Source organism: Drosophila serrata, unplaced genomic scaffold (assembly GCF_035046125.1).
Source record: "Drosophila serrata isolate PLE 108 unplaced genomic scaffold, ASM3504612v1 contig_160, whole genome shotgun sequence".
Lineage (NCBI taxonomy): Eukaryota > Metazoa > Arthropoda > Insecta > Diptera > Drosophilidae > Drosophila > Drosophila serrata.
The window spans coordinates 1155224-1175110 of NW_028257058.1; the positions used below are offsets into that span (position 1 = coordinate 1155224).

At 33.5% G+C, this 19887-nt stretch overlaps 1 protein-coding gene and 1 long non-coding RNA gene across 5 annotated transcripts in view; one reads left to right on the plus strand and one right to left on the minus strand.

Moving 5' to 3' along the window:
* The window catches only part of LOC110185420 (uncharacterized), a 22996-nt gene continuing 3109 nt past the window's right edge, over window positions 1–19887 (minus strand). For 2 of the 3 annotated variants that reach the window (XR_015270322.1, XR_015270323.1), the window contains exons 2-3: window positions 6191–6330; window positions 1–6072 (exon numbers count right to left, since the gene is read on the minus strand). This is a non-coding gene — a long non-coding RNA (uncharacterized LOC110185420). Of the gene's footprint in view, window positions 6331–7216; window positions 7362–19887 lie in introns of those variants that run through there. The other variant, XR_015270324.1, reaches the window with a different exon arrangement.
* Window positions 5606–19887, plus strand: part of ey (eyeless) — a 23252-nt gene continuing 8970 nt past the window's right edge. Inside the window, exons 1-5 of one of the 2 annotated variants that reach the window (XM_020954232.2) lie at window positions 5606–6291; window positions 7053–7238; window positions 13289–13454; window positions 13775–13955; window positions 16991–17606. In XM_020954232.2, coding sequence (XP_020809891.2) covers window positions 6183–6291; window positions 7053–7238; window positions 13289–13454; window positions 13775–13955; window positions 16991–17606 — 1258 coding nt within the window. In that variant the 5' untranslated portion in view covers window positions 5606–6182. The remainder of the gene's footprint in view (window positions 6292–7052; window positions 7239–13288; window positions 13455–13774; window positions 13956–16990; window positions 17607–19887) is intronic. The other variant, XM_086826669.1, reaches the window with a different exon arrangement.

The following is a 19887-nucleotide window of genomic DNA, read 5'->3' on the forward strand; positions in this document are numbered from 1 at the left end:
TGCGCTCTGAAAGGATTGCTGGCAGTATATTCTTCATGTTTTTAATAATAACAATATGCTAAGTTTACAATAATTAAAACCTTGTTTTATTGAATGAATTGAGAACATGCATACATTTGAAGCATTTGCCAAGCCAAGACTTAAAGACTTCGTAAGAAAAGAGGCAAGACAGACGGCTCAGAAAATTAAATGAACTCAGGTAAATGCCTGAATGTCAACTATTTGTTGGGTTGTACAAACAGCTATTTAAAGCAGATAGCTTCGGGTTAAAATTCACATATTTTCAAACCTAAGCCCCAGAAAACTACATTTTACATAATATATATACAAATCTTCGAAGCGTTTAGGCGTTAAAGATCCTAGGATTAAACGCCTCACCACCAGAACTTCACTCCCGTCACGGCTACCTGCCTCCCCAGTAAGAGCTCTAAGACATAAAAAGTTTCAGTTCCAGATGTGGCTACAAACATCCATCTCAGCTGTGCTGTACACTTGGGCCACTGGTGGACCACTTGGTATACTGTGGCTGTTGTGCCTGCTGATATATAAAAAGCGTCGTCCTCTCTTCTTATCGCCAGTCCGCAAGACTTCACACGGCGCAACGGAATTATTTGAGGGGAAAAAGGAGTCAGAAAGGACCTTGGCACTTGGGTAGCTATATGACGAAAATACTTATTTTTCAAGCCAAAAACAAGTGCGCTATGTTTGAAATAGGAGAGATAAGAACGCCGCCTTCTCCCAAGCCATATGTATATTGTTTAATGGGTTATAAAATACAATTTTTTTTGTATTAATCCTACTGAAAGAGTGGTAGGGTTTTATGTATGTATATCATTATATATATGAATACATACATAAATAGGCTCTCGATAAAAAATTACGAAACTGTACTAATTATTTAACATTAGTTTTAATAGATAGTTTGATAATTAGTAGATAATTAGTGCGTCCTAAAAACTAGTGTAACGTATCTTATATCTTAAGAGCTACAAAAGCGCTCTTTATAGATCCGATGTTTCACATTTTTAATCTATATGCAGCTGTTGTAGTAAGCCGTAGCGAAAAAGTTTGCAGTACTTTTCCGCAGCACAACGGCCGCCTCTCGGCACGTGGCACGTGGCGGATAGCTTGCGATATGGCCTAAGCTCTATGTTCCAGCTTCGGCACTAGTGCGAACGTAATATGATGATTGCAGGACGCACTTTAATTTCCTGCAAGGGGCGACTCCGTTCCATCCGTGCTACACAGCATTGTTGCTAATAAAACATTCCTCCACCTCGCGTTAAATATTTGAGATGTGTAATCTGGGTATATTAATATTGTTTGAGTGTGCTACAATCTTACTCGTATTGCAGTTGTATTATAAACATTGCTACAAAATATTTTAAGGTACTTGACACCTTAGTACTTAGATCATTCTAGCATAAATTATTAATTTCATATATCTTCCAAATATCCAAATGAATGGTTGTATAACATATAATGCTTTCGCACATCATGTTGTATCGGATACAATAAAAATTATATATATTCATGTTAGAATACAAAGAAGTAATGGCTGCTTTCATTTTATCCACCTATGGGCATTTCCAGAAAAAGGTCTACCAGGATGCCAAAAATAAATGTCTATTAACTTGTGTTATTTTAATGTAAATTGATAAAGAAAGTTTAAATTGGCAGAATATAATCAATTTACGGCATACTTTTCTTTCATTTTGAAATATTTAAACCGAAACTCACAGGTACTATATTACATACATATTAGTTTTTTCGATGTAATTCTTGTTTACACATATTTTTACCAACAATAAAAGAAAAAGAAGCTATAAAGAGATATATGCTGTGAATTGGTCATTTGACTATAATACTGTCACTAAGCACAACGTTTAAATACATACGTGACGATATATTCTACACCTCACTGTTTTTGTTAATCTAATAATTTTTTGTAAATATTAGAGATTTTCTCTTATATTTTAGGTTCACAGAAATACATTGTTTGTAACAGTAGTTGAACATGTACTTGGCGAGGCATTGTACAGTGAAACTGTTATTTGTAGGATTTTTCAATATTTTCATAATCCTCCCCTTACAGATAGTTGCCCTTAGAATAATTGTAACGTTGATTATAGATGCACCGCACGCTTTTAACTCTGAATTTAGTGATCTTGTTTAGAATTATATACTATAGCTCTGAATTTAATAATTTCGTTTGTAATTATAAATTATTTTCTTCTTTTTAGTTCGGTTATTTACGAAAGCGTGTTTTTTCTTAGTTTTTTTTAACTATTATTTATTTTGTATTTTTTAGTGTGGGTACCTATAAACGCGTGTTTCTAAGCTATCAGTTATTTTTCGTTTTTTTAGTTTGATTTATCAATAATCAATTTTTGCGGACATGTAGTTATGAAATATCTTACGAACTCTGTCTCTCTTACTCCTAATCAGGATAATGAAAAATTTGTATCAAATTATTGCATTGTCATCGGTCCTTGAGAAGTATGCAAAGTTTCAAGTTTATCAGATATTTGGAAACCCTTAAAAATAGTGTTCAAAGATTCCGTTATATGCATCCCGAACTAATAAAAGCGTGTTAAAAAGCATTTACATAGAAAAAATATTCTTCAGTATTTACCAAAAATATATTTTCTTTAAAAAACATGTGGCCCCTTTTACTTTTATTCTATTATTTTTTTACGTATTGAAGTTATTAATCTAATTAAACAATCATTAACATAAGCAAAAAATCCTAATGGAAATATTGCAGCGTTCGCGATGTACCGTTCTTAATCGGGAATAAGCTTGTAAAACAAATAAAGTAATACTTATAAATAAATATTACTTATATAAATGAAAAGCTACATTGTTTTAATGGTAGACTTTCACAATTTTTTTGAAGATGAAGTCAAATAAGACTAATATATTTTGTAGCGTTCGCGATGCAGTGTTTTCTAAAAATAATTACAAAACGTTAAGTTGGCAAAGCTTTCTTTTTTTGTATACAAATAATACTGGTAAAATGTATTAGTCGAGAAAAGAAAAACTTCCGAAAATGATAATTTGAGTTCTTTTTTTCCATTTTACGTCGTACGAATGTACCGTTCGCCATCCTGAAAATGCCCCTTTACATATTATATTTACAGTTTTACATTCAGTTCTACATTGTCCTCTATATCTAACGATCTATGATATAGTCGTCCGGTTTTTATAAAATTAAAATCGAAATTCTAGAATAATTCTAGAATAGAGCTATATCTTAAACTTGATAAAAATCTATTTAAAATTAAAATGCTGATGCTGACAAAGAAAAAGAAAACGTAATATGGTCGGAGGTGACTCTTTCACTGCGTTGCAATTTCTGACTGAAATTATAATACTTGCAAGGATAATAAAATTTAATTGATTTCAAATTGAATTTAGGTTAGATTTGTTTTGCTAGCACTTGAAAAATTCTGGTTTGGTCCTACGTAGTGCACTTCTGAGTCATTACAAAATTCAAATTCATCAATAAGTTAAACAAGAAAGCAAGCTAAGTTCGCAGAACTTTCTATTCCCTTTTAGTTTGCAAATGGAGGAGAGAAACTAAAAGGGAGATATGTCAATTATTTGTTTCTATGTATGTAATAACACCGATTATAACTATTGACTTTAAAAGAATATTATGTGATCTGTCAGGCAGCTGTTGAAATAAGTCGACTTCGATTTTAACAATGTGACTGGTACACACCTTTTAGAGATGGTCAAGAAAGCTATTTTCGGTCTCTGCTACTGGCAATACCAAGAAAGAAATATAGCTAAATTCGGCAGCTTACATTAAATTAACTAGTTAATTAGATTAACTAATTAAAAGAAACTTACAGGAATTATGTAAATCATTTATAAATACCATACAAATTCTGTTTTAACATTTACTTACACATATTGCATTTACGGCTTTACAGTTTCCGGTTTACATTCACAGTTTTGTTTATATGCCAGCATTGTATGGCATCCGATTTGCATAAAAATAAAACTCAAATTCTGAAATAATAAAATGAGGATAATTCTCAGAGAAAATAAAAATATTTTAATTGAAGTTATATTTTTTGAATTACTTTCCGGAACGCTTCTATGGTAGCGAAATACATATGTATATGTATTAATATTTCGATTATCATCAAAATAAAACCGTTATTTTACAATTATTGAACATGTCCGTTTTTTATCGTTTTTATGGCAGCTATATGATATATTCGTCCGATCCGGCCCGTTCCGACTTTTACACTAGTGAGAAAATATAGAAGACTATCTGCAAAATTTCAACCAAATAGCTTTAAAACTCTGAGACTAGTTTACGAAAAATATACATATTATATTTATGTATTTATATACTTCATAGGGTCGGAAATGCCTCTTTCACTGCGTTTTGGATTTTTGACTAAAATTATAACACCGCGCAAGGGTATTTTCTGTAGAATTTAAGTCGGAACGGGCCAGATTCAGTTGCCAGATAAAAATGCGAAAATTGACATAACTTAATCAAAACAAAAATATATTACAGTAAAATATATATATAATATTAACAATAAAAAGTGCTTTATGTATAAGTACATACAAATGTAGGTATATATATAAATGTAGGCTTGTCCGAAGCATAGGCATAGATTGCATATTGAAAGTTGAAAATTATATATAAAAATTACTTATTCACTTGATTTGTTGGACTGTTGTATTTGGTAAAGGAATTGTGTTATGCTTTGTGTAATAATATTGTTTATAATATTGTGTAACTCTTGTTTCCACAATCGAAAACAAATATTTTTTGTGCATATTACCTTTAAATATATTATCGCTCGCCTGCAGTTACGTTGCGCGTTGTCCTCTTGTGTTTGTAGGAAAGAATGCCTGTAAAGCATTGTATGGCATAAAAAACGAACGTACGCCTCTTATTTGCCGTCCCTTTCGAACGCGCAGGACGCAGCATAGATGATTGGTTAAAGGCCAAAGCAGGACGCAATCCTTACGAAGATTCAGAAGCCTCCACATGTGGGTGTAACTGTTCGTGTTTAGGCTTGTCGACATTTTGCGCTTAACATTTGGTACGTTACGCCCACGCATTGTTTGTAAGGTGTAAGTGCCACTCGTTTTACAGCGGAAACGCTGCGGGTAGTTAACGGGAACCGGAAATGTACGAGCGCGTTATTGTGTATCGGAATGAAAGAATTCTATTAGATAGTGACTGGCCCTGATTACCTCGAAATACTTCAATTTAAATGAAATGAAGGCTTTAGTAGGGGACAGGCTAAACTTAAAGACTGTAAACGAAACTCATCTTTTAACATATGTTTAATCATAAAATGTGCAAGCCCTGTTGTGAGTATTTGTGTGCCTGTTCCTGCCTTCCTTTTATTTCAAACTGATTTCTTTTTTAGTAAGAATTGCAGTATTTTATGTGCTCTTCTACCTTTATTTTTAATGTATATGGAGGTAAGTGCGAGTGCGACAACTGTTGTGGCCAACAGCCAGCCAACCAGAGCACTTTCCCGTGGCAAATGGTGGTGCTTTAGCCAGTATCCCAGGCTCAGCCAATCACATTCCACCCTGTTTCAACAACAAAAAGAATTCCATGATTCCGTCGATGGCATTCGAAGGGTCGGCCTAGTCGGCACCGTGGCGCAGGCAGGCTATGTCCGGAAAATTCTTATTGCTCGCATACTCTAAATAAATTACAGTTTCTCCACCGCCATCGTTGTATCCTGTGACTTGTCGCGATCGCGGTAGTGCACGAGATATACACAAATTCTATAAAATCGCGGCAGGAAAATATATATTAAATATGTCGAAAAAGGCATACGATAATAATTATAACAATGTGCTAAAAAGTGTTTAAAAAATAAAATGAACAAGTGATTGACTGCCTAACCTTGATTGTATGCCTGGGGACTTCTTTATTACTCAGAAAACAATGGATTTCTGATCATTAATAGCACCGGCAACACCATCTGCACATTTGCATTTTGCATTTTATTAAAGGTTCGCCTCGCTACCTAGGGTTCTCCCAGCGGGCAGTACGAAATCCAACAGCAAAAGGCCCTGGAAGAAGAAGCAAAGGACAAAGTAGATAATATCAATATCGATATAGATTGGGATTCAATAGGCTGAAGAAGGCGAAGTTTAGTTAGTGACTTAGCCCAAACTTCCTTATGTTTACTTTACAATCCACCCCGACGGCCATTGGAGCTGTAGTGCCGCATTGGTCTACAGGCGCCTTAATAGAGCGTCTGCCGTCCTTAGAGGATATGGCGCACAAAGGTAAGCACCTTAGCCTTAGCCATTCGTAAATCTGTCGGTCTGAAATCAAACAATTAAAAGCACAATCGTCATATACTTTTATCATTTCATTGTAATTTTATGGAATATATTTTACTGTTATAGCAAAAACAATACTGATTTTCTTAACTTTTTTTGGTATTGAAAAAAAAAAATTGATAGCTAAAAATACCTTTAAATAAATCGTATCTAAGTAGTTATCGAATCGGTCCGGAAACTTAATATTAAATATAAAGCACGACTTAAAAAATTAAATAATCCCGATTGCCAAGGGGGGCGTTATATTGGGTGTACAAGTAGAAAACCGCCGTTTTTGACAGAGTGGTGCCATCTTCGAAATTCGAACCGAATACTCCTACACGACAACGCCTGGCCTCATGTTGCCAAGGTCGTGAGAACTTACTTGGAAACGCAGAAATGGGACTTTCTGCCCCACCCGCCCTACTCTCCAGACACCACTCCTTCGGATTTCCACTTGTTCCGATCAATGATGCATATCATCGCTGAACAGCACTTCCGGTCATACGAAGAGGTCAAAAGTTGGCTAGTCGAATGGATCGCGTCCAAGGATGAACATTTTTTTCTAGTTATATATAAATTCTGAACGGCGGTGTTCTATTTGTGCACCTTATATGTTAAATGCATAAATATGTATATATGTATCTATAAAATCACAGAGACTTGACGACCGATCAGTAAACACAGTGTGAAATGAGCTTTTTCCTCTTTTTTTCTTCATATAGACAATGTGATTGCAATGAGAAATCTACCCTGTTTGGATGCCGCTAATGGTATCGGCGGACTGGGCAGTATTCCTGGGAAGACACCAATGGGAATGGAATCAGTGGAAGCGAATGTAACAGCGTCACAACCCCATTCCACGTCATCGTACTTTACCACAACTTACTACCATTTAACAGACGATGAATGTACGTTTCCCAATACATCTTATGTAAATTTCCCCTTCCACACTTGCATAATTTTCAGGATCTACCAGGAATATTTTTAAGCAATGTTATGTTTCCTAAACAAGTTCTGTTGGGAATTTTCTGCGCATTCACTACTGCTTTTTCATAGGTTTCTATGTTTCCCTAAATAATGACTAAAGGGTAAATCCAGTCATTAACATATATATATATATATTTAAGTATCAAATAGACCGAAATATTATTTGAATAATATTTTTTGCAGAGAGGTGCCATCAGTCCACTGACCTTTAAGATACTTCCCTTTGTCTTTTAAAAAAGTCGCACTTAAAATTTTGATAATTTCCTCTTGAAAAGCAAAGACAGAAAAAACTACAAATTAAGACATCTCTGCAACAATTCGTTGTGGAAAACAAGACTCCTTTATGCCAATTCTTCAATGGTGTGAATATACGTAGCTCAACATTTCTGAACACAATATAGAGATGATCGGTAAGGGAAATAAGAATTGCTTGGCAGGACGACTTGAAGTCGCGCACACATGCTGCCAATTATTATCAAAACAATGGGAAAAACTGATCATTCGTTTCGGCAAGCGACTTTTAAGACCATGATAATCACGAGTAGCTGCTACCAGCTATCCCTGAAAACCCCGAGTCCCATTATTCAATAACAGCTCGCCGAGCTGTTAAGTACTCTCGTCTGCACTATTGTTGTGAATCAATACAATCATTTTCCACCTTTCAATAATGATCTTGAAGTGTGTGTATGTCGACGGCCTGACGGCGACCCGACCGCTTCCATGTCATGTCGTTACAAATAGTAACAATTATTGGCATTGAGAGTTGAAGTCGAATAAATACACAAAATACAAAACACACACAATGCACTCTACAAATGCCAAAATGAGCCTCTTTAGAGCCGACCAAACGCTGTGTTGGTCCTTTGTATCTGTAGGAGACCCACCCCTATCCAGACCCTGGTCCCTTGCAATCCGCACAAAAACGACCAGAGAGACCTTTAAAAGGGTCCAGCAGTTACATTGCTGCAAACATGATTGTTTTCCCTTTGCCAAGGTGATTTGTGTGCCAATTACATTATTAATCCCTCGAAAATATTTCTTTTTTCTTATGGCAAAAGTTGTAAAATGGTTTTTACTTAATTTAATCTTATTTCGCACAGTTCCTGTTAACTTAGATCTATGGGAATAATGTAATAAAGAAAAATACATTTAGGGGATTGCGATAACACCTACAACTGGCTGGTACCAATTATTGTGTCCATTAAAAGTAGCATAACAATAATAACATTTCGACACGATAGTAGAAGTCTTTAGTTAAAGATATTCAAAAAATATAGATAAATATTTTGAAAATATTTATTTATTTGTACACTGTATGCTTAATTACAAACTGAGCTACAGGATGAGTATGAGACATACATAGCTGCTTTGGCTTTCGGCTGAGATTAAGAATATACATTCTGCATTAGCTTAAAAAGCCGACTCGATCTATAAATGTCCGTCTGTCCGTTTCTACGCAAACTAGTCTCTCAGTTTTAAATGAAACTTTGCAGTTTGTCTTCTATATTTCTACCCTGGCGCGGTATTATAGTTTTAGCCATAAGTTTGCAACGCAGTGAAAGAGGCACCTCCGACCATATTAAGTATATATATTCTTGATCAGGATCAACAGCCGAGTCGACCTACTCATGTCCGACTGTCCGTTTTTACGCAAACCAGTTTCGTCTTCTATATACTCTCACTCGTATATATGTCGGAACGGGCCAGATCGGACGACTATATAGTATAGCTGCCATAGGAACGATCGATACAAAAAATATAATAACATTTTCAGTTTTCAACAGAATTTTATGAAATTTGAGATATAATCATTTTTATTATTCTACAATTATGTGCAAAATATTATGAACATCGGACTACTAGAAAAGTGCAAAACTGAATGCACAAATATATTAATATAATATGTATAGGTGAATGAAATGAAAGCAGCCATTACTTAATTGTTTTTTATCATATCATATTAATTTTAAATGATCTAAATGTAATCTCCCGATTTTTATAAAATTAAAGCTGAAATTCTAGAATAATACTACATATGGGCAATTCTCTGGTGTTGAATGCGACATTTATACGCATTTAAACTAAAACGAGAAAGAAAGCTAACTTCGTCACGCCGAAGTTTATATACCCTTGCAGATAGAACTTCGATGACTAGGAATCTATACAATATAAAATATATATATTAAAGTTAAAAAACAATGAAGTAATACCTGCTTTCATTTTATTCACCTATACATATTATATTTTCAGTTTTACATTCACAGATTTGCATTTTTGCTCCACATCTAACGATCCTTTGTATGGCACCTGTATGATATAGTCGTCCGATTTTCATAAAATTTGACACAAAATTTAAGACTGATGTAAAATGGCTATATCTCAAATTTGATGAAAATCTGCTGAAATCTGAAAACGTTATAATTATACCCCTGCAGGGTATTATAATTTCAGTCATAAGTTTGCAACGCAGTGAAGAGGGCACCTCCGACTATATAAAGTAAAAATTTTCCGATCATTCCTATGGCAGCTATATGATATAGTCGTCCGATCTGGCCCGTTCCGACATATAACGAGTGAGAGTATATAGAAGACTAACAACAAAGATTCATTTAGATAACTTCAAAACTGAGACTAGTTTGCGTAGAAACGGACAGAAGGACAGACGGACATGGCTAGATCGACTCGGCTGTTGATCCTGATCAAGAATATATATACTTTATATAGTCGGAGGTGCCCTCTTCAGTGCGTTGCAAACATCTGACTGAAATTATAATACCCTCCAAGGGTATAAAAAAACATGTGTCAAGACTTTATTTTAGTTTTTGCAAAATTTGAGACGTATAGCTCTTGGCTAGCTTTATAATTTGTGCTAAGATCGATTTGAACCCTTGTTCTTATCCAATATATTAACTAAAATGTACTGCATTCGCACGCGACAAAAACAGAAGTTGCATTTGCAAAAAACCAATTTAACCTCTGATTTCACCGAAACGTGAAGAATAATTGTAGTACAATACATTTTAAAGAATTATCTTAATAATGTATTTTGTTTGATTTTAAAATATAAAGTAGTTATTTTTTAAATTCAATTTTAGTCCCGATCGCACGCGACAATTTGGAAAGCGATAATTTAAATTAAAACTGTAGGACTATTGGTAATCGCTTATGTCCTTTTGCATTTTATATTGACCCTTTGGGTTTTCTATGTCATATTAGAAAGCTAAAGTCAAAACGTCGATTTTTTCGAAATTTATTTTAGAAAATGAAAAATCAATCTGACCAATTTTTTTTAATCACTTTTAAGATTTTGGCCGCGGTGGACCTTTCTGGAGAACTGCTCTTATGTATAAAATTCAAAATATCTCAATTTAGATGAAAATATGTTGAAAACTGAAGTCATAATTTTATTTACAAAAATTATGGATCGCTCCTATGGCAGCTATATGATATACATATGCACTTTTGTCTGTGATAGTATATATTTGATAACAAGAAAGAAAGCAAATTTTTCTACATCCAATGCTAAATAATATTATAGGAAGGCAATGTATGGACATACTTTTGTTGGATAAACTTATGGTTAATCTCCAAGTTGATCTTCATAAATATTGTTAAAACAAGAAATAAATATACCTTTCCTGATTAAATTTTGATCATTAACAGTTAAAGCAATATAAATTATATATATTTGTGTAAAAAACCAACAAAATATTTCCTTCTTTCCTTACAGTCACTTACACTTGCTATTTTTACAGTTTACAGTTAAAGTTTTGTAGTCGCACTTTGGCATTTTCGTCGGCATTTAACTATAGTTTCGATGACAGCTATATGATAGTCTCCCAATTTATATAAAATATATAAAAAATTTTGAATAATATAAAAAGGCTATATCTTAAATTTTATGGTAATATATTGAAAACTGAAAAGTAATAACTATTAATTTAAATAGATTGGTGGTAAAGCATATATGTTCATATAAAATGTATATGATCGGGGATGACCCCATCACAGTGTTGCGCCAGCAGCCAAAAATCATTTGCTATCTTTTAATTTAAAAGGAGAATATGAAGAGTGGTCAGAATAATGAACTAAAAAATGATTTTTATTGAATTCGAAATCAGATTTAGAAGTTATAGATAAATAATTCCGATGAGTATGCTTTTCGCTCATCGCGATTCATCTTCATTTTCTGGTTACACTTTCTGTCAGTAGTCTGTTCAAAACATGGTTGAGTATACAACCTATGGGTGAAAAGGCTTCCGCATGTCCATTTTGACATTAAAGTTGACATCGAGAGAGTAATATAAAGGTTCATCAAAACAGACAACCGCAAACACGATTTTGATATTTAATTTCAAATTCAAAAGCACTGTTTTGATAAAATTAGGTTTTCATTATTTAACGCTTTTTTTTCTGGCGACTTATCGTATAAAAGGCAAAGACTTCACAACAAATAGTAGCGGGTTGAACATCTCGACCCATTTTCAACCTCATAATAATAGTGTAATATTGGAGCGAATTACAATAACTTGAGAATAGTATCTAACAATTTATGAGTGATATATCTGAACAAGTAAACGAACTAACAGATAATTAACGTGTATATTTGATAACATAAACAATAATTTGAGGAAATTCAGAACGGGGTGAGAATGAATAAACTTTTTAGAGTTAAAAATATTTAGCACTTTTTGTTTATTTAGTTACACTGATGTCATTTTGAAAATCGTATTTGACTATAACTGTATTGACTTACAACTTTAAGATTTGCTCTAGAGATTTTATAGCTACCTTTACGATAGCTAAATTTCATGTTACTATCCACCGACCCATTTAAACTGTATTGATGATAATAAGCATAAGTATATATCAACGAAACAAAGTCAAGGCAACGCGTTTGTAGGTTTTAAACAAAATCTTATCAAAGGCAATTAACATTCTCTGAAATGACATTTGTATTTGAGATAAATATAAAAAACATTATTGTCCCTTACTGTCTTTATCAGTAATCTATTCTCTCGTTCGCATTCCATCCTGAAAAAAGTCACTCGGCACACAAGGATTAGTCCCTTGTCAAAAAGCAGAATCACTTGACGATGCTTCGCTGATTTCTTTACCAATAAAAGCAGTAAATTGATACGCAGATTTTGGGATTTTATTTCAATAAGTCTTCTCCGATACTTGGAAAATCGTTTGAAACCCTTACCAACATTCTCTTCTTTCTCTCGTACTAGGAACAGAACTCCAAGTGTTCCCCTTCCTTTTTTAAGCCCTTTTTTCTGAATTTCTTTTTTGTGCTCTTCCTTCGTTAGAAAGATACACTGTTAAAAGTCTATGTACATGTATTGAAAAGAGAAACTTAGACATGCTAGTGGGAATTTATTCAATTATAATTTAATTTATCTGTTTGCATACCATTTCGTTTACGAAGGTAATAACCTTGTACAAATTTTATGCTTGGTCCTTTAAAGAATATTGTTTCTTTTTTACTTTTATAAATAATAAAATCATAATTTAATCATAATATTTTCATAGTTCGGAGAATTATTGTTATGATTCCTTTCCTACCGGCTTCAAGCTCAATCAATGATATGTACATATATATAATACAATATGATTATTATGAGAATTTGTATAATAATAATAATAAGATAATACTTGTCTCTTGCATGATACCATTTAAAAATAATGTAATATATATCAAATATACATTTCTTTAATGCATTTAATTTTCTACAAATCGGGGTGAACTTTATTGCCTTACCATCTATTCGCAAATCTGCACTCTATACATCTCCATTTTAGGGGTTTATTTCGACAAAAGTATTGGACTTTGATTTCTTTGAAAGCGTGACAGACTAAATGATATGCCTTATTCCCACTATAGGCAGAATTTTTGCTGCTCATAAATCAATAATTAAACAGAATTGATTTGCACATGCTTCAAATTCCTCTTGTTTTTCTTTTACAGGTCACAGTGGAGTAAATCAGTTGGGCGGCGTCTTTGTTGGCGGCCGACCATTGCCGGATTCAACGCGACAAAAAATAGTGGAACTGGCTCATTCGGGAGCAAGGCCATGTGATATTTCGCGTATACTACAAGTCTCAAACGGATGTGTAAGCAAAATTCTAGGCAGGTAGGATCAGAACTCTTTATGATACATGCATAGTTATTAAATATATTAAATATATTGAAAATATGTTACTCCGTCTTGCTTTATTTTCTGATTTTTTTATTCATTTAACTATTTTGGGGAAACGGAAATACATTACGAATAGTAAATTAAGCAATTGGAAATTAAATAATTTATTAATTTTTTATTTGTTATTTATAACTTTTCATTATTTTAGGTCGAAGTAAATGTGATTTCTTTCACTAAATACAAAAAATTGTAGTTTAAAATATTTCGGTATTTTATGCGTATGTCTTACTTAAATGATTTCCGTTTTGTTATAGATACTATGAAACCGGAAGCATACGACCACGGGCTATTGGCGGCTCAAAGCCACGAGTGGCAACCGCCGAAGTTGTTAGTAAAATTTCCCAATATAAACGCGAATGTCCGAGTATTTTTGCATGGGAAATTCGTGATAGATTGCTGCAGGAGAACGTTTGCACGAATGATAATATACCAAGTGTGAGTAGGAACAGATGTTGTTACTAAATAGAAAATAATATACTCACTGTTGCCTGGCCATTTTAAATAACTTGTGTAATGTTTATTTTAGTTTATTTACGCTTATACAAACATATGTACATATGTACCTATATGCAATTTCTAGATGTCGAGTAAGACATGTATGCATTAAAACAGAGAATCAATATTTACCAAAACTTTATTTTATTTCAACACTAAGCGAATCTGATAGCTCTTGGAATGATGCAATTGGTCCAACAGACATTGAAAACTTTGTCTGTTTGCCGCTGATACTGCTGATATAAATAAATTATAAAATATCACGCTAGTAGAAGTCTTCGGTTTTAAGGCTTATTGGCGAAATGGAACTACAGTCGAGTCCCGATAATTCGAAATGGCAAGGGAATCACTTTTTTTAACGAATTAGACGGGAATTCGATTTATCGAGATTTCTATTTAAAGGGGCTCCAAAATGAAAGAGTCGAATAAACGGGGTACTTACATTTCACATCATGTTTACATATGTGTTAAGCTTTATTAAAATTAAACAAACATAATAAATATGTACATTCATTTGTACGTTTTTCAAATTAAAGGAAAATTAAACAAAAAATAACAAACAAAATTAAGCAGAAACATTAAACTATTAAAAACGAAAATTCAAGCTTTAAAATAATTGGTAATTTTTGATTGCTTCGTGTTTTTTTCTTTTATTTTTTCCATTTCGTTTTCTAAACCTATTAGGTTGTCAAACACACTATTTGGCACATCATGAGTCAAAAAATAATGTTTAAGTTGAGGAATTAATGCTCTGGTTTGTAAATTCTATAAAATTTCTTCTCCTTTCTGATGTCTGCAAAATCTAACGTCGCTTCAACTACAAAATATTTCGCATCGCATTACGATTTATAAGAGGTTTCGAAATAAAATTACAATTTATAAGAGGTTCAATATTCTTTGCGTTGCGCCAAATACTACGAATTAACGAGGGGACCAAAATGTATGGAATTTTTACGAATTAACGAGTTTTTTTTCAAGGGGACAGAATTTTTTACGAATTATCGCGATTTTCGATTTAGCGGGGTACGAATTATCGGGATTCGACTTTATATTGTTCAATTATTTGTAACTTATACTCTTGCAGGGTATTATAATTTTAGTCATATCGGACCATATAAGGTACATACATATATACATATGTACATCCTGATCAGCATCAAAAGCCGATTCGATCTAGTCATGTCTGTCTACGCAAGCTAGTCTCTCTGTTTAGAAGCTATCTGAATTAAACTTTGCAGTTAGTCTTTTATATACTCTCACTCGTATATATGTTGAAATATATCGAATATAATATAGCCGCCGCCATAATTATAATTTTTTCAGTTTTCAACCGAATTTGATCAAATTTAAGATATAGTCCTTTTATATTAATCTTGAATTTCGATTTAACTTTTATGAAACTAGAACTACTACGTTTGTCATCGAGAAATTAGTACATAAAAACATTGAAATTTCGATGCTTTTTCAAAATATTTTTATCTACTCCGAAATGAAATTAAGTAGACAACTTTTAAAGGTATAATTTTTTTTCCAAACATTTTCCGATTGTTCCCAAGGTAGGTTTATGATATAGTCTTACGATCCTGCACGTTTTGACTTGTACTATATGTGAAAGAGAGTAGACCAACTGCGAAGTTTCTTTCAGGTAGCTTTAAAATTGATGGGACTAGTTTGCGTATAATCTGACAGACGGACAGACGGACAGGCGGACATAGCAAGATCGACTCGGCTTTTGATGCTGATCCACTTAATGTATGCTTCGCTACGTTGCAAACTTCTGGCTAAAATTACCCTGTTAGGGTACACAAATGTTTGGAGTTGAATGTTCCACTGTCACTTTTATCCCGCCTCGTTAAAAATTGGGTTTGTTTGATGTTTACTATCTCTCCGGTAAGGAAGGGGTTTTAATTATAAAATTCGACGTGCCGAATTTAGTTTCCTTTATTGTTTTCTTATTATATTTGGTTCCAAATACCTATGTTTTAAGTACTCAAAGAGAATTTCCCTAGGCAAAAGCGAATGTCTTTAATTTCTTTTTTTTAATATCCCTCCATTGCGCCATAGCTTTTCGCCATTTTATGTATTCTATCTTTTTTATATTATATATTTAAAAGGAGCAAGCCAAATGAATTGTGACAGCCTATTCTCCAGCCGATGGCCATCCGTTGTCCTGCCTAACGACTACTTGCCTTATATTTTTTTCTTTCTCATTGACAGTTGTGTGGAAAATGTGTTCATTCAAATGGAAGGGAAAATCTTTTATGCACATTAAGCGACAGAAAAGGGAAATCAGTGCTTGCAAAAATTGTATGGAAAAAATACAATATTAAATAAATACGGCCCCGCCGAGCGCCGCCACCACAAAACGTTAAGCGTTGAAATTCACGCGTCAATATAAGGGGGGAAAACGGCTTTGCTAAATAACGTTTTGAGCCCTAAAAATTCTCGTACTTACATTTTTTGGGGGTGAGAAGAGAAGGTAAAGGAAGAAGGTTAAAACGGAAATGTTAAGGCATTCGATAGTTGTCGTTTAAGTCAAATAGTTTCTGGAGTTGCTACTTGTTATCCCTTAAAATTTCGGTTTTAATAGTGGTTGGACGTGTAAAATGATTATGGAAAGCCAGTATACATATATAAGGACGGAGCTCAGTTTTTATTTCGTAAAATGAGTTTGAACCCCCCGGTAAGGACATTCTTTCTACCTAATTTTTCCACTCAACTGCACTTTTGTTCCTGTTGTTCTTTCCTTTTCATTCGCTCGTTCATTTATACATTTCTTTTATTCGCTCTATATTTTCTTTTGAATTTTAGTTTGAAAAGGAATGCCAAGCGCAGGCAAATCATTCCTTTAAAATTATAATAAATTGTAAATATACCAAGCTAAAAGATATCGCCTAATGGAATATTATAAAGAGGAGATAGATGTTGATTTAAAACTAAAATTAGAAAATCCCTACTCCATATGTATACTACAGGTTTCATCAATAAACCGCGTACTACGGAACTTGGCAGCACAAAAGGAACAACAAAACACTGGAGCAAGTAGCTCTTCAAACAACAGCAACTCCGGACAAAGCACAAAAACAAATAGTAACATCGGCAACGTCACAGATCTGGTGCAGACTTCAACACCCTTAAATTCATCGGAAAGCGGCAGAGCCAGTAATTCAGGCGAGGGCAGCGAGCAGGAGTCCATCTACGAGAAGTTACGCCTGTTAAACACCCAGCAGCAGACAACTGGACCATCCTTGGATGCTGACGGCATCGCTACAACTTCATCTTCAGCTGTGGAACAAGTGCCAAGCAGCCATTATCATCACCATAACCAGATGCAGGTGCATCATAACCCACAACCACAACAGCAACAGAGCTGGCCTCCAAGACACTATTCTTCGGCAGGATCTTGGTTTCCCAGTTCATTGGTCAGTGGCAGTGAAATAGCCATTACATCGCCATCAAGCTTAGCCTATACTACGGCAGAATCACGATCAACAACTGTCATCCCGGAGACTTTGAGTCCATCCAATGATATTACGTCGCATTTAAGAAGCTGCCCTCTGTCCACAACAGAGGATATTCATTTAAAGAAAGGTAGATATTGCCCTTAACTTTTATTAGTTTATAGATTTACGTTTCGCTAAAATCACCAAAATTATAAACACTTAAGGTGTTATTTAATTTTAATACCCCTGGTGTCATTGACGACCCTATGAGGTAAATACATATATTCTTGATCAGCATCAACAGTCGAGTCGATCTAGCAATGTTCGGACTGATGTCCGTCTGTCCGTTTCTTCCCAAGCTAGTCCCTTAGTCTTTAATCTATCTCAATAAAACTATGCATTTTGTATTCTATATACATACTCTCACTAGTATTTCGGTTTTAATTTTATGAAAATCTAAATACTATATCATATAGTTTACATAGGAACGATCGAGAAATTAATATCACAACATTTTAGCTTCGATGTTATTCTAAATGTTTTCATCTACTCAGAGATGGAATTTTATGAAAATCGGACGAGTATATCAAATAGCTGCCATAGACACTATCATTACATGTAGAGAAAGTTTAATACTTATTATTCATCAACGATCCAATCGCAATATTCAAGGATATACAAAAAGGCGTAGCGAAGTTAGGTTACTTGTTTAATAATACAATTATTTAATTTTTTTTAGAAGGCACTTGCTTAATTTTTTTAATTTATTGTATCTCATACCCATATGTAACAGACAATCGGATCACACAATTTATATATTTATTAACAAATTAATAAAAATAAAAAAAAAAATTTTTAAGTATAGATATACAAAAAAAAAACTAGTCAATTCCATATGTATTATTCATGGTCAATTCTTAATGCTCAAGGTCGGATAAAACCTTAATTTTGCAAGAAAAATAAGAAAGGCAGAAAGCCGTCTCTGCACGAAATTGTCTGATGCTCGATATGTACATATACGCACGAACGAATTAAAGTATCGGGAAGACAGGCATTTGCAAATTTTCCTCTTGCGTTCTTTTCATTTCTTATTTTTTATAAGTTGCACAAAAATTTCTTCGACTAAACGTGCGTAAATGCGATGGAAACGTGACCAACTGGATTGGAAACAACGTCCTCTCATACGTTCTGATTTAAAAAAAAAAACCAGAAAGGAAGCTAACTTCGGCACGCCGAAGTTTATATACCCTTGCAGATAGAACTTCTATGAATAGGAATCCATACAATATAAATTATATATATTTGTGTTAAAAAACAATGAAGTAATACCTGCTTTCATTTCATTCACCTATACATATTATATTTGCAGTTTTACATTCACAGATTTTCATTTTTCCTCTACATCAAACGATCGTTTGTATGGCACCTATATGATATAGTCGTCCGATTTTTACGGAATTTGCCACAAAATTTAAGACTTATATAAAATGGCTATACCTCAAATTTGATGAAAATCAGCTGAAAACTAAAAAATTTATAAATTAATTGTATTAATTTCTAGATCGTTCCTATGGGAGCTATATGATATAGTCGTCCAATTTTCATAAAATTTTACACAAAATTTTAGAATAATATGAAATGGCTATATTTCAAATTTTATTAAATTCTGTTGAAAACTAAAAATGTTATCGCCACCGCGATTGTCAGTCTTCCGACAACAGCCACCGCCATTCTCATTCCTCTCAAATTTCTCGATCGTTCCTATGGTAGCTATATGATATATTAGTCCGATTTTCATAAAATTTTACACAAAATTGTAGAATAATATGAAACGGCTATATCTCAAATTTGATGAAAATCTGTTGAAAACTGAAAATGTTATACTTATTAATTGAATTAATTTCTCGATCGTTCCTATGGGAGCTATATGATATATTAGTCCGATTTTCATAAAATTTTACACAAAATTTTAGAATAATATGAAATGGCTATATCTCAAATTTGATTAAATTCTGTTGAAAACTAAAAATGTTATCGCCACCGCGATTGTCAGTCTTCCGACAACAGCCACCGCCATTCTCATTCCTCTCAAATTTCTCGATCGTTCCTATGGTAGCTATATGATATATTAGTCCGATTTTCATAAAATTTTACACAAAATTTTAGAATAATATGAAACGGCTACATCTCAAATTTGATCAAATTCTGTTGAAAACTAAAAATTTTATAATTTTTTTTGTAAAAATTTTCCGATCATTCCTATGACAGCTATATGATATAGTCGTCCGATCCGGCCCGTTCCGACATATATACGAGTGAGAGTATATAGAAGGCTAACTACAAAGTTTCATTTAGATAGCTTCAAAACTGAGAGACTAGCTTGCGTAGAAACGGACAGACGGACAGACGGACAAACGGACAGACGGACA